This window comes from Saccopteryx bilineata, chromosome 7 (genome assembly GCF_036850765.1).
Source record: "Saccopteryx bilineata isolate mSacBil1 chromosome 7, mSacBil1_pri_phased_curated, whole genome shotgun sequence".
NCBI lineage: Eukaryota > Metazoa > Chordata > Mammalia > Chiroptera > Emballonuridae > Saccopteryx > Saccopteryx bilineata.
The window spans coordinates 49,550,324-49,564,053 of NC_089496.1; the positions used below are offsets into that span (position 1 = coordinate 49,550,324).

At 48.0% G+C, this 13,730-nt stretch overlaps 1 protein-coding gene across 2 annotated transcripts in view; it reads left to right on the forward strand.

Moving 5' to 3' along the window:
• BMPER (BMP binding endothelial regulator) overlaps window positions 1–13,730 on the forward strand; it is a 234,182-nt gene that overhangs the window by 120,982 nt on the left and 99,470 nt on the right. For both annotated transcript variants that reach the window (XM_066239762.1, XM_066239763.1), the window contains exons 7-9: window positions 5,706–5,805; window positions 10,971–11,080; window positions 13,293–13,433. In XM_066239762.1, coding sequence (XP_066095859.1) covers window positions 5,706–5,805; window positions 10,971–11,080; window positions 13,293–13,433 — 351 coding nt within the window. The remainder of the gene's footprint in view (window positions 1–5,705; window positions 5,806–10,970; window positions 11,081–13,292; window positions 13,434–13,730) is intronic.

Consider the following 13,730-nt stretch of genomic DNA (forward strand, 5'->3'; position numbering starts at 1 on the left):
CCTTGATTCTGCGTAGAATCAAAGTTGAGTTTTATTTTGTGTTTTGCAAAATCCGGACACCTCGGGAAGCAGTGTCTAAATGGTCTGGGCATGTTATTAAAAATGCTGAGTCCTGGGCTGTGGTCGAGGAACCTTTGTCCCAGTACAGTGGCTGTCCACCAGGAGGGATTTGGTTCCCGGGGGACATTTGGCAAAGTGTGGTCACATTTCTGTCTTATTACAATGAGGGCATGAAGTGTGATGCTGGCATCTAGTGGGTGCAGGCCAGAAACTGTGCTAAATGTCAGAGAACAAACAAACAGTCTGACCCGAAATATCAGTATTGCCAAAGTTGAAAAACCCTAGTCTAGTGGGTTTCACAAACACACACACAAATTATTATGCCACGGTGGTATATACCTATATGCCGATGTAATGTGTGTGTACATGTGTGCCTTTATATGCCTTTCTCTCTCCCTGAGTAGGGTCATTACCCACTACAGTTTGGGATGTCCTCTCTCCTTCTGTCCACCTGCTGCCCCTCCTCTGCTTCAATTCCTGGTCTGCACTGGCTGAGAACAGGGAAAGCCCAAGAGCAAGACCTTTACCCTTGGAAGCAACTGTCAGGCTCTGAAACTTGACCACAGTTAATATCCAGGTCAAAGGGAAGGATGGCTAAGGACATCTGCTATTTTGTGTGTGAAGTTTTTTTGACTCGATTTATAATCCAGAGTGGGTGCTCTGCTAGCAAACCAGCTCTACCCTGCTGTTTGTTATGACATAATAATTCCAGGACATACATAAACTCTTGCACTCAAGAGTTTTTCTCCCCTGTACTAGCTCCTCCAGGGTTTCTGTCACCACCTTCATCTGGAATCCATGGAGAAGTCCGTTCTCTGAAAAAGAATTGAACATTGGAAAAGGCAATGGCTCTAGAATGGGTTCGAGTGTCGCTGATTAGCTGTCACTGGTTAGAAATGCATTGCTCTGCTTCTCGCCTCCTGTTAGGGAGTCAGGTTCACTCCAGGGATGAGTGCCACATCACATGCCGCAGGACGCCGGCCAGCCCCCATGGCTCAGTAGTCCTAAGGGGTGGGGGAAACATCCTGCATGCACATGGCTGCGGTTTCATCGTCTTGCACTCATCACTGTATTCAGAAAGATAGATTTTTTTATTATGCAACAGCTGCTTCTCTAGGGTAAACTTTGACACAAAGCATTGTGTTCTTGACTGAATCAGCTAAAGCAAAAATCAGGGGGCAGAAAAGAGACCCGGGACAAGTTTCAAGTCCTTCGTTCAAGAACAGCTGCTTTTGGAGCAGCATTCATATGTGCAATTAGGACAAATGACCACCTCTAAAGAACAAACTTGCCTTTCCAAAAAAAAAAGAGATAAATGGTGAAAATCATAACTCATCAGTACTATGGAAGTGCCTGACATTCCTTTCTTTGTTGACCAGATGAGAATATAATAGTCATATGAGGATTTTCAGCTTCGTGGGAGGTTGGCACCTCTCACCCCTGTGTTGTTCCAAGGGTCGGTGGAAGTCGTTAGTCCCAATGTATTTTAACCATTTAGGAATTTTCAAACATTTCACAGAATACATGGCATCCTAGGAATCCTACCAGCTTTACAAGCTGAGGTTGAGTGTTGGTTTTGGAAGTCTCAGCACCAGCAAGGATTTGATTATTACCAAAAACGTACAAAATTCCAGGACATACAAAAGTAAGCAGAGGCAGACAGCCCTGAGCTATGCCTTCTCATCAGCATCCTGCACTTAAAGACGTCTGAAGAATTCAGCTGGATTCTAGAGCTCCTTGGCTTGGTGGCTCTGTCTTTTATGCAACAAACTTTTTATTTATTTATTTATTTTTTATTTTTTTCTGAAGCTGAAAATGGGGAGAGACAGTCAGACAGACTCCCGCATGCGCCCGACCGGGATCCACCCGGCATGCCCACCAGGGGGCGACACTCTGCCCACCAGGGGGCGATGCTCTGCCCCTCTGGGGCGTCGCTCTGTTGTGACCAGAGCCACTCTAGCGCCTGGGGCAGAGGCCAAGGAGCCATCCCCAGCGCCCGGGCCATCTTTGCTCCAATGGAGCCTCGGCTGCGGGAGGGGAAGAGAGAGACAGAGAGGAAGGAGAGGGGGAGGGGTGGAGAAGCAGATGGGCGCTTCTCCTGTGTGCCCTGGCCGGGAATCGAACCTGGGACTTCTGCACGCCAGGCCGATGCTCTACCACTGAGCCAACCGGCCAGGGCTTCATGCAACAAACTTTTACTGAACTATCCCTGAGCTTATCACTCTCCTGAAGGAGGTTGGGCTCAGAGGACTAGTTTGCGCCACAACAACAGCCCATCCCTGTCATTTTGCAGGGTTAAAAATGTATGTATGTGCTAAAAAAATATAGGCGTACAGATGTGAAAAGAAGAGATATGGGAAGATGGAGGAGGTTACTGGGACAGGATCAGATGATCTGGAAGGCTTCACAGATGAGAAGAGGCTGCAGGCCGATCTTTAATGAAGTAGGATTTCCATGAGGATCAGTGATGGGGGGGAGAGAGGGAAAGAGATACGTATAAAAAAAAGATGGAAGTTGTAAGATGTGCTGGGGGGGCAGTGAAGAAAGGAATGGGGGTCACTGGACCCTTCTTGTTAGGTTAAAGTTGGGGGGGAAGGTGATTGGAAAGAAGATTATGGGAATCTGGATCAAGTAGGCAACCGTGGTGAAGAACTAATGCATCGGAATGTTTCAATGCTGCAAGCTTTTTTCCTGCTCATTTCACAGTACGTGGTGCGTGGGTCAATTTCCATCGGTGACTGGTGGAAGCAGGCTTTCTTCATTTTCTTCAAAGTTCTTGATGTCCCCTCCATTCAGCTGATTATCCATCCAGTAGGAAAAGGGAGAGAGAGAGAGAGAGAGAGAGAGAGAGAAGCATTGTGCATGAGTGATTTTTAGGGGTGATGCCTACACTTGTGGTATATAGTATTTCCATCCACCTCCTGCTGGTCAGAACTGAGTCATTGGCCACACCTAACTGCAGGAGAGTCTGGGAAACGTAGTGCTCCGAGTTGGGGATGGGGGGGGGAAACAGATGTGAGCGAGCAACGTTTATCCTGAATGGATTGAACGTGGTCCTGAAAGCCGTGGTGTGAGCTCCATGAATTGTACGTTACCTTCACCGCCGTATCCCCAGCATAGGATCGGCCTTACATATTTGCTCAAATAACGAAAAGATGGCCGGATGCTGGGAAGGAGTTCTGACCATCTGGAACCTTGCAGGATGAATTAGTGGAGGAGAGGGGAGGCAGGGAAGCCAGTTAGAAAGCGATTGCGAGCATTTGACCAGAGCCCACGTTAGTGCCGGTACAGTAGGAACGAGTACATTTTTAGGAACAGAAGTGTTTACTTCTGCTATTTTAATTTTTTTTTTTTTTTTTTGCGTTTACAGCAGAACTGCAGCTGAGTTGAACCCGAGTCCCCGCGGAGTTGAAATCATAGTAGCAGGTTGTGAGCCAGCAGGGCCCGGGGCCTTCTTTGGAGGCATTGATTGGAACGCAGCCCGGGGCCTGGGTTTGTGCCACAGTGCTGCAACCCAAACAAAATAAAACTTGACCAAACCAGCAAGCCCAGCTTGGAGTTCAAGTTACTTCAACGGGCTCTAGGGGAACACAAACTGCTGTTGTATTATGTATGCCGAGTCCACTCTTTGACCTTATTGTAAGGAGAATTACCGGAGTCCACACAATCTTCGATCGGCTTTCCAAAAGGTTGGGCAAGTTCGCTCCTATGCAATTATGCAACATTAAAAAAAAAAAAAAGTCTTAATTTTAAAACATGCCTGAAAAATAGATGCTGACCCAACAAGAGCAGCGACTGGCGGCGGAAAGAATACATTCTCTGTGCACCTGGAGAACTGGGCACACGGGTAACCTTGTGTGGCCTGAGGCCTCAAGGTTTTAGGGAGTTGTTTGCAGATAGGTTTCTTTGAAATTAAAAGCTCAGAGCAGCCTGTGTCCTCCCTGTAGATTTTGACTTTTACGGTTTACGTAGGAGCTGGGGTGGACCCCAGCGTCCGGCCTGACTCAGTTCTGCGCCTCTGGACTCCCCGGCGAGAGAGGCCGGACTTCAGTATAATGCGGGATTTAGGGAGGAACCTCGCTGAGAACAGCCACGGATTCTGAGGAGCTCGTTAGCGAGTTTTTCTGATCTGAAAATAATGTAAAAACAACAGAAGAGCTTTTTGTGGTATTTTCACATGTTCTTTATTGCTTTGGGGAAGACTCCAACATTAAAGTGGTTTACCAATCATAAATATTTAAAAAGACATAACGTGCCCTACCCTTTCCATCCATCCCTACCAAGAAAATAAACCACCGTAATAAAAATGGCCAGGACAGGAAGAGAAAGCAGAAACAATGGCAGCCGGCAGAATGCGAGGACGCAACAAATGTGGTCCGGGCGGCTCACGTCTGGTGTCGGCACAGAAGGTGGCGGGGACGGAACGAGGAAATGTCCCAAGGGGATTTTTTCCTTGCCAGGTTCAGGATGCTTTGAGGTGACATCCTCCTTCCCTGAGGGATCTGGAGATATAACTTATCAGCTGAGACAGCGGTTACCGGAGGGTCTCTTAATTTGGCTCCTACCTTGGATACCGGAGGGTCTCTTAACTTGGCTTCCCTCTCGAATCCCAGAGCAGCCAATCCTCTGAAATGATTCACAAATTAGAGAGCCGTTCATTTTGCAAAGGGTCGTTTTCACATGAGCCTTGCCAAGCTGTTGGCTGTAAATTGACTGGAAAGCAGTTTTTTTTTTTTCCTTTTCTTTCTTTTTTTTCTTTCTTTTTTTTTTTTTTTTTTTTTCCTGTCTCAGCTTTCTAAAGATTCAGTTGCAAGTTGCTGAGGCTTGAAAAATGGGCCGGCCCCTCTTTGAGTGGTGGAGGCGGAGAGTCACACCGGCACGCTGTATCTCTGCAGGTTAGGTGTCGGAATGGGTGTCAGAGGTGACGGGGGCTGCAGGGCTGAGCATGAGGGGCAGGGACCATATTGGAAGGCTCTAGAACTTCTCCCGGGCACCCTGAGGCTCTGCCACTCTTTCCAGTATCAGTCGTTGTATTACTTTCTGCTTAGTTCATGGGAACAGATTGGGTTAGCTTGGTAAATTCAGTAAAATTGTTCTTCTGAAGAGTGGCTTTGCGTCGTGCCCCTCTGAGCAGGCCAGCCGCCTCCCCCACTTGCAACCTCATTGAACCATCTTGGCAACACTGAGAAGCTGTGTCAGGAGGGGGAGCCTTCCTGGAGGAAGAGGCCTGCAGAGAGAGGGGGGTCTGGCAGGGGAGAGGAAGTCTCGGCACAACCCAAAGGGGTTGCTTGGCTGGCTTGGGGGCCGGAAAGGGAGGCCGATTTGTCCTGGTTCGCCTGACGCTTTCTTCAGAACGCAGGCAAACTGAGACAGTTGGCTAGTCTTCAGAGAGACCGAGATAGAGGCGGGACCGGTGTGAGAGGGGAGGCCATCACTGTCTCCCTGAAAGGGCGGTCTTGCTGGTACAACTCATGTGGCTTCCAGGGAAGCTACAAGGGGCCTTGGGAGGAGCCGCACGACCCCAGCAGCTCCCTCGGGAACTGGACATCCGGGAAGGCCCTGGTCTGGTCTAGCTACCTTCGTAACCAACTGATATTCACTTACTTTGCTAAATGAGGTTTTCTCTCTCTCTCTCTTTTCCTCAGGGAGGCAGGACACAGTGCGTGCGAGAAGCCTGCCCCATCCTCTCCTGTCCTCAGCACCTTAGCCACACGCCCCCGGGACACTGCTGCCCCAAATGCCTGGGTGAGTGACAGCCTTCAGATCTAAGAGCGACGGGATGTGTTCTCGCTGCGTTTCCGCTCGGGGTGTGGGCCCACATGGTTGTCTGGGTGTCCTCGAGTTGTCCGGTTCACCTGGCCACTGCTTCTAATTAAACGAGCGGAAGGCGGGCCCAGGGTGTGTCTGCTTCCTGTTTTGTCCTCCCTGAGTCTGTAAAGCAGGCGCGGCAGACGGCCTGGGCGCAGTAAGACCCTCTCCGGGGAGAACAGTACTGAACACTATCTTTAATCGGGCGTGTGATAATAAGTCAGAACAGATTTTATAGGAGTGTGACGTAGGCACTTGGAGGAATACAGACTCGTGTTACTTGTCGAGGCAAAAGCAGGATACGCCACAAACAAGAGGTTTGGAGGGGAACGATGGCCAATAGCCAAAGAAAAGAGAACCCTCGCTCTCTCTTGCTACACGCTGACTGTGTGCGAAGCACTGTGAAGGTTCATGTGCTCCGTCTCATTGAATCTCACGAGGCTGTGATAATAGTGGCGCTACGTATAGTATACAATTCCGATGTATAACACAGGTGCAACTTATTTGTTTTGTTGCCGTGAGAGGGAGGTAGACTCCTGGAAGGTGGCGCAGCTGGGAGTGACAGGTCGGTACCTGAACGCGTGTCTCTGTGACGTGTAAGCCCATGCTTTGACGGCCGCAGCCCGGCGCCCCGGTGACCTGGAGGTTGGCTTGCACATCGCCACCTGAAAGCAGGCAGTCCAGGCTGCGGGGCGGGGAGCCTAGGGGAGTCTCTGGACCAGGGGTCCCCAAACTTTTTACACAGGGGGCCAGTTCGCTGTCCCTCAGACCGTTGGAGGGCCGGACTATAAAAAAAAACTATGAACAAATCCCTATGCACACTGCACATATCTTATTTTAAAGTAAAAAAAACAAAACAAAACGGGAACAAATACAATATTTAAAATAAAGAACAAGTAAATTTAAATCAACCAACTGACCAGTATTTCAATGGGAACTATGGGCCTGCTTTTGGCTAATGAGATGGTCAATGTGCTCCTCTCACTGACCACCAATGAAAGAGGTGCCCCTTCCGGAAGTGCAGCGGGGGGGGGGCGCGGATAAATGGCCTCAGGGGGCCGCATGTGGCCCACGGGCCGTAGTTTGGGGACCCCTGCTCTGGATTCTCCGGCTTTCATTTATAATCCACCTGTCAGGTTCTTCTCTAGGATCCCGAGCCTTTTGAGTTCGTCCAGGTCAGACTATTTAAGGTTCAAGTCAAAGTGGCTTGACTCATCGTGTGAGTAGAGCAGAGCGCCAGCAGCCCCGTCAGAATCCCAGGGGTCCTGCAGGGGGCTGACATCTTCCTGTCGCCACCGGCTTTGTGTTTCTGTCTTTGTTCCCTTCTCTCCCCCTCCCCTTCTTCTCTTTCTCCTCCTCCTCTTCCTCTTCCTATTTTCCTTTTCCTCCTCCTCTTCCTTCTCCTCTTCCTCCTTCTCCCCCTAGTAAAGATCCTGCCCTGTGGTCTTCTCACACCGTATAGAGCCATTGAGTCCAGGCTTGTGCCGCAGACTTTATTGAAGGGCTGCCGTCAACCAGGGGTGATTAATTCACAGCCAAGCACAGGGAACAACGTGCAATGGAATATCAAGCTTCCTTTGTTTCTTTTAGAAGGCCTTAGCCATTTTTGCCTGTAGGAACATTTTCCTGTCTGTCTCTTGTTTGGGCTCAGCCACTGTCACACCTTCTCCTGAACGCCCTCGCCTTCTTCCGCAGTCGGCCTTCCCAGGTCCAGCGCCACCTGTTGATTTGTTTTTCTCACCCCCGGCTTAGCACGGCTGTTCCCGAAGCCTGTCCTTCTGCATCCACATTGGCTTCTGAAGGCACCTTGTTTGCTAGCAGTTTTCTCCTCTTTGGGGGATTCTGTGGCCAACTCGTCATCTAATAATGTTGGCCTTCTGTACACACACACACACACACACACACACACATACTTACTTTTAAAGTAAATATGAACTCATTATAAGAACAATGGAGACTTGTTTAGACATGCCTGTCTGAAGATATTCCCACCGATATGTGTGCTGCTTGGGTCATCTGTCCTGTGTCCCCCAGAATAGAATTAGCCGGTTCGCTGTGGTTGAAATCATCGTGCTGTGGGTCCTGGTGTAAGCAGGAAAGTCATCCTGGAGGAGGTGGCATCGGGGGGCCTGGCCTCCAAGATCAGTGGGACTGATTCATGCTTTGAAGTTGGTACCATGGATACACTGAGTCAGCCCAGAAGTTTCTCACATGAGCAATGGCTGTTGTATTGAATGCAGATTTTTCTTCGGTCCATTTGTGGTCATAAGACAGTCAATCTACAAAAGGAACGGAGAGTCTTAGGGAACTTGAAAATCGTAATTCCCCCAAATGAGACTTTTTATCGTTGGGCAAAAGCCCAGTGCGAATGGCTCAAATCAGGCTGGACACAGTCTCTGAACCACTTTTGGAATGTTTTATCTTATTTTGGGGCCATGATGACTTTGGGATTAAGCTAAGATTTTATGTTCTTCAGGAGTAAAAAAATACATGCTGCACACAAAAAGGACAGAAAAGAAACACACACACACACACACACACACACACACACACACACACCGATACTATCTAGATCAGGGGTCTCAAACTCAACTCAGCATGTGGGCCGCAGAGCAAGATCACAGCCATTCGGCGGGCCGCACTAGGTCTACAAAAGGCAACTGTTACGCAACACTTTTCTCACTGCAGTTGAAAACAAAAAAAAATCAGTACAACAAGCACAATTGTACATGCAGTTTACTCAGTGTCACAAAACGACCAGAAACTGTAGTTCGCATCACAACTGCTGTTAACTAAGCTAATATCTAGCTAGGATGCTAGAGAAATGAAAAATACAAGTAGGCCCCTAGGCTTACTTAATTTTATCCAAAATATTTTGAACTTCGTGGATTAGTCTGCGGGCCGCACAAAATTGTTCAGCGGGCCGCGAGTTTGAGACCCCTGATCTAGATACTAAAATCTTAGACTAATTAGACTTTTGGCTGGTTGGACACTGATTTGCTGTTAAATCTTCCCTTCACCCAGATTCAGTCACGTGACATGCCTTTGTCTTCACATTGCAACGTTCTCTTCCTCTCTCCTCTCATCGCCCATGAAGAGCCTGGTCATGTTCACAGAACTCCCATTCCCCCTCTCACAGCGACGTAGCCCAGGACCATATTTGAATACCGCCAGTAATAGTATCTATCAACGGCCACTTTTCAGGTTGTTTAATGAGTGCCAGACTCTGTGCTACAGTATTTTTAGATAAAATTTACATTTTATTTAGGGTTATTTAAGCCATTGGTTACATTTGTTCAAGGGGAGATAAACTCATTAGAAGAATCTTTTTGTTCAATGATCTACTGATGTATCCATCCGTCCGTCCATCCATCCATCCATCCATCCATCCATCCATCCATCCATCTGTCCATCCATCCATCCATCCACCCACGCAGCCACCCATCCATCCCTGCAATAATATTGAGTACTATCATTGTAGTAAAAGTAACAGCCAAGGGGCTATTCATTCTAAGAGGGGAAAGGGCCTCTCACAACATGTACTTTAATTGGTGAAGAAGAAAGCTTGCCTATTATATCTATACATACTAGTCACAAAAATTAGAAGATATTTCAAAATGAATATAAAGTGATAAAGAAGCATTTTTTTAATTAAACAAGAACATCAGAAAAGCAAATTCCAAGTCAAAGAAAGTTGTTTGATTATGCAAATGAGGTGCAAAAACAACTTGTATTTCATTGGTGAAAATGCACCATATACAAAAGGTTTAAAGTACTAAGGTATCTGCACGTTCCCTGATCCCCTAATTTTTGTGAGCAGTATCTTTATTGATGTCCTGACTTTTACCAAAGAGCATTTAAGTCCACTTTACAAAACACATGAAATGTATATAGATAAATTATAGGGGGATAAAAGACTAAGATAATCTTACAGAGATGTGATGCCTACGAAAGTTTGGACACTTGGCCTGTATAGCTGGATTCTGCCTCTACGTGCTCTTAGAGTTAGCGTCACCCTTTATGCCGATGAATTGGTAACTTCTTCAACTGAGATGCTGTATTCTTCATCTTTGCTTGTATGGCCAGGAGCCGCCATCATGGCCATTCACATGCAGATTCCCACTGGATTTAGGCAGACGGTAAAGAAATGGCAGAGTCGGAGGATGGTGGGCCATTCTGTTTATTGGTGTCTCACCAAGACAGGCAAGCCCCAAGAGAAGACAAGGGAAAAGCCTGCTTTTCCCGTGGAGGGCAAGGGATCAGGGAGGCCCCTGCAATGGTGATAGCAGGAACCGAGAGAGAGTGAGCTCCCGGTCTGCCCCACTTTATAGTATAGAAATCAAAACCTTTTAATCCAATATACAAACAAGGAAGTCTCTGATACAAAGTCACTTATCTGAGGCATAATGGGATTCCTCATGAGAGTGCACCACCCACATCATGCAACAGTCAAGGGTGTGGGGAAAAGCTTGGTTTTAAAACTAAGCCTCAGGCTATAACGACCCGGCCTACTTATAGCCTGTCCCCTACACCCCATGCAAACTATAAGCGAGCAAACATATATATCAATTTACAAACTTATTTGACCAACATTGCTCATTCCTTTTCTTCATGGGATACCTTGCCTCCTTCTCTACAATACTTACTTAATGAATAATTTTACTCATTCTTTGAGATGTAGCTCAGGTATCACATCCTTTGAGAAGTCTTCTCTGTCTTCCGTGTCCCCGTGGTTCCCAGAACTGGCTTCTTCCCAGAACTTACCGTATGTTTGTAGTGACATCAGATTTTGTGGATTTGTTTCCCCAGCAGACGAGGGGGTCCATAAGGGAGGTCTATGTCATAGTCCTCTCGGTTCAGCATATGGATATATAATCAAGATTTGTTGAATTCACAGTGTGCAGTCGAACTATTTTTAAGAACAACTCTCTAACGACTCCTGAGGATCCACTGGGAACGTCTGACCAAAGGCTTTATCTTTGTGTGTCAGACTGACCTGGTTTTGTGAGAACGTTTACCTGCCCCGTGTTGCGATTGCTGGTGGCAAAGCGGGACTTCCTTGGCTTCTGTCTTGCTTACCCTCTGCCGTTGCCTCCCTCTAGGTCAGAGGAAAGTGTTTGACCTCCCATTTGGAAGCTGCCTCTTTCGCAGTGATGTGTATGACAACGGGTCCTCATTTCTCTACGATAACTGCACCGCGTGCACCTGCAGGGTAAGGTGGTTCTCAGGGGCCAGAGTCCAACGGCAAGAGCGCTTGGGGCTTCAGTGTCAACATTATAGCCGAACACGAAGTGTTATTTATCTGAGGGAGGAATTACTGATGCCATTTTAGAGTGAAATCACACATAAGGTCACCAGGAAGTTCCAACGTAGGACCCACGTTACAAGTCATTGTCGTCTTCCCAGAAACAAGAAGTATGCTCCCGGTGGTGAGAACGAACCTCTGAGGGGACGTCTGAGGCACTTGCTGAACTCAGACAAATACACATGGCACAGTTCTCTGGATCTGATTATCCGCGATGAATTCTCTGACACACTGGGCAAGAAAAATGGCTTTAATCACATCCAAGAGAAAAGAAAGGCATGGATTTACAGTTCATCACAAGATAAACCTCGCCGTGTTGGAAGAGAATATTTATGTTTTGCTCACCGTATTTTTTTTTCCTTAGTTGAGGCATTGCTCACTTTTCTCAAACAGCCACCAGAAGTCTAATGACTGGTACAGAAAGAATTCCACCACTCCCGAGTTTTAAAGGGACACACATTCCACATTTCTAGGCTGTGTTTATGCAGCGATTTAATTCTGGAACCAAGAAGAGAATCATTTAGATGGAGGATGTTAGGATCATGCATTAGTGAGTAAACCCCAATGTGTGCGTGACAGGAGTGTAGAGTAATACGTTTGGGGGCTGCTGGTTGCTGCTTTGTTTTTAGTAGTTAAAGAGCAAGAGAGGGACAGAGAGGAAGTCTGCTTCACGTCAGCTCTGAGTCAGTAGCGGTGATCCGAGCTCAGAGGGTCCCGATTACCTGAGCCGGGCTTTGTTAAGGAGCGGGCAGGACTTCGGGGGCGTGGCTGAGTAAGGCTGACCTGTGTGATCCCAGGCCCTGACCACCCAGCCGCTCCTAAGCCCGAGGATACTCACCCGAGGCTCCCTCCTCTCCTCGTGGGTGTAGCTACACATAGAACCACTCATTCTGATGCTACACATATGACCACTCATTCTGTTGGCCTTGACCTTCATCCGTCCTCAGAACTTCTCTTCCTCTTCAGGAATTTTACAGGTTATCGCTTCCTCGTGGGGATACTGAGCTTTTGATTAAAAAAACCCCATCTCATTCCCAATATTCTCTTGATCGCAGGAAAGCCAGGCGTCCCGGGAGCGGGAATTAGTTCTGCTCGCAGTGCTGTGGGTCTTATGGATTCCATGAGAGATTAGGAAATATGTTCCCAGACTCAGAATAAGTGTCATTAACACGTGTTGCTTCCAGAGGTTGTTTAATCAGAGCACGAGTTCACAGTCCTCTCTGGGAAACCGGGGGCTGGAAGAATCGGGCTGCGGTCACTTTGGATCCTCGATGCTGTTTTTCTCTTTGCTCAGCGCTCCCCTCTCTCACGTCCCCGTTCGACCGCTGTGGCAGGTGCCGGGCACCGTTGGCAGTTCTCTGAATGCAATACAGCAGGGGTCCCCAAACTTTTTACACAGGGGGCCAGTTCACTGTCCCTCAGACCATTGGAGGGCCGGACTATAAAAAAAAAAACAACTATGAACAAATCCCTATGCACACTGCACGTATCTTATTTTAAAGTAAAAAAACAAAACGGGAACAAATACAATATTTAAAATAAAGAACAAGTAAATTTAAATCAACAAACTGACCAGTATTTCAATGGGAACTATGCTCCTCTCACTGACCACCAGTGAAAGAGGTGCCCCTTCTGGAAGTGCAGCGGGGGCCGGATAAATGGCCTCAGGGGACCGCATGTGGCCCACGGGCCGTAGTTTGGGAACCCCTGCAGTACAGTTTCGGGTCTCTGTGCCTTCAGATTGGACGATTTCTCTGCCTGCAGTGTCCCCGTCGTCTTTAACTTTGATTAGTAAACTCCTCTTCATCCACAGCAGCCCATCTCCGATGTCACCCCCTCCATCGCTGTCCCGGCCCACCTAGCTAGGTACTTCCTTCCCCTTCTCTGTCACCTCTACGCCTTGCCTGGTTCTGCTTAACCACACTTTCCATAGTCCAGGGAGTTCATCAACACATAATGTTTTGAAGTGGATGCAAGACATTGGCAGTAACTTAAAAGATGGTATCTTCCAGAACATGTCCCAGAGCAGTCAGCTGTGGGTTGTGAAGGCAAGGCCGGGGAGGACGTTGGGTAGGGGTGGACATGACGTTTCATCTCTCGCTTGCCTTTGGGCCCCCAGGACTCCACGGTGGTGTGTAAGAAGAAGTGCTCCCGTCCCGGCAGCTGCGACCAGGGCGAGGAGGCCTGCTGTGAGGACTGCCTGCTCCAGCTGCCTGCGGAAGATGTCAGAGTGTGCAAGTTCGGCCACAAGACCTTTCGGGTATGTCGGGAGCCCCGCTCGTGGAAACCACAGCAGCATCTTTAGTGCAAGGTTCCCTTGTGCAAATGAGGCCTGAAATCACTGACAGAGGGTCATCCTAGAAACACCGAGCCCTAGAAATGCGCATGCGGAGAATCTGGAAGAGTCAGATGCCCTTTAAGATGAATTCGGTTGGGTCTTCTGCTCCTGAGAAATAAAAGGCACTAGAGAGTAGACAGTCCTTAAAATAGCTGCAACAAAATGAGAAGCAATGGGAAGAGGAGGAGTCAGCGTCACAGACCTGGGCTAGTGTCTCTG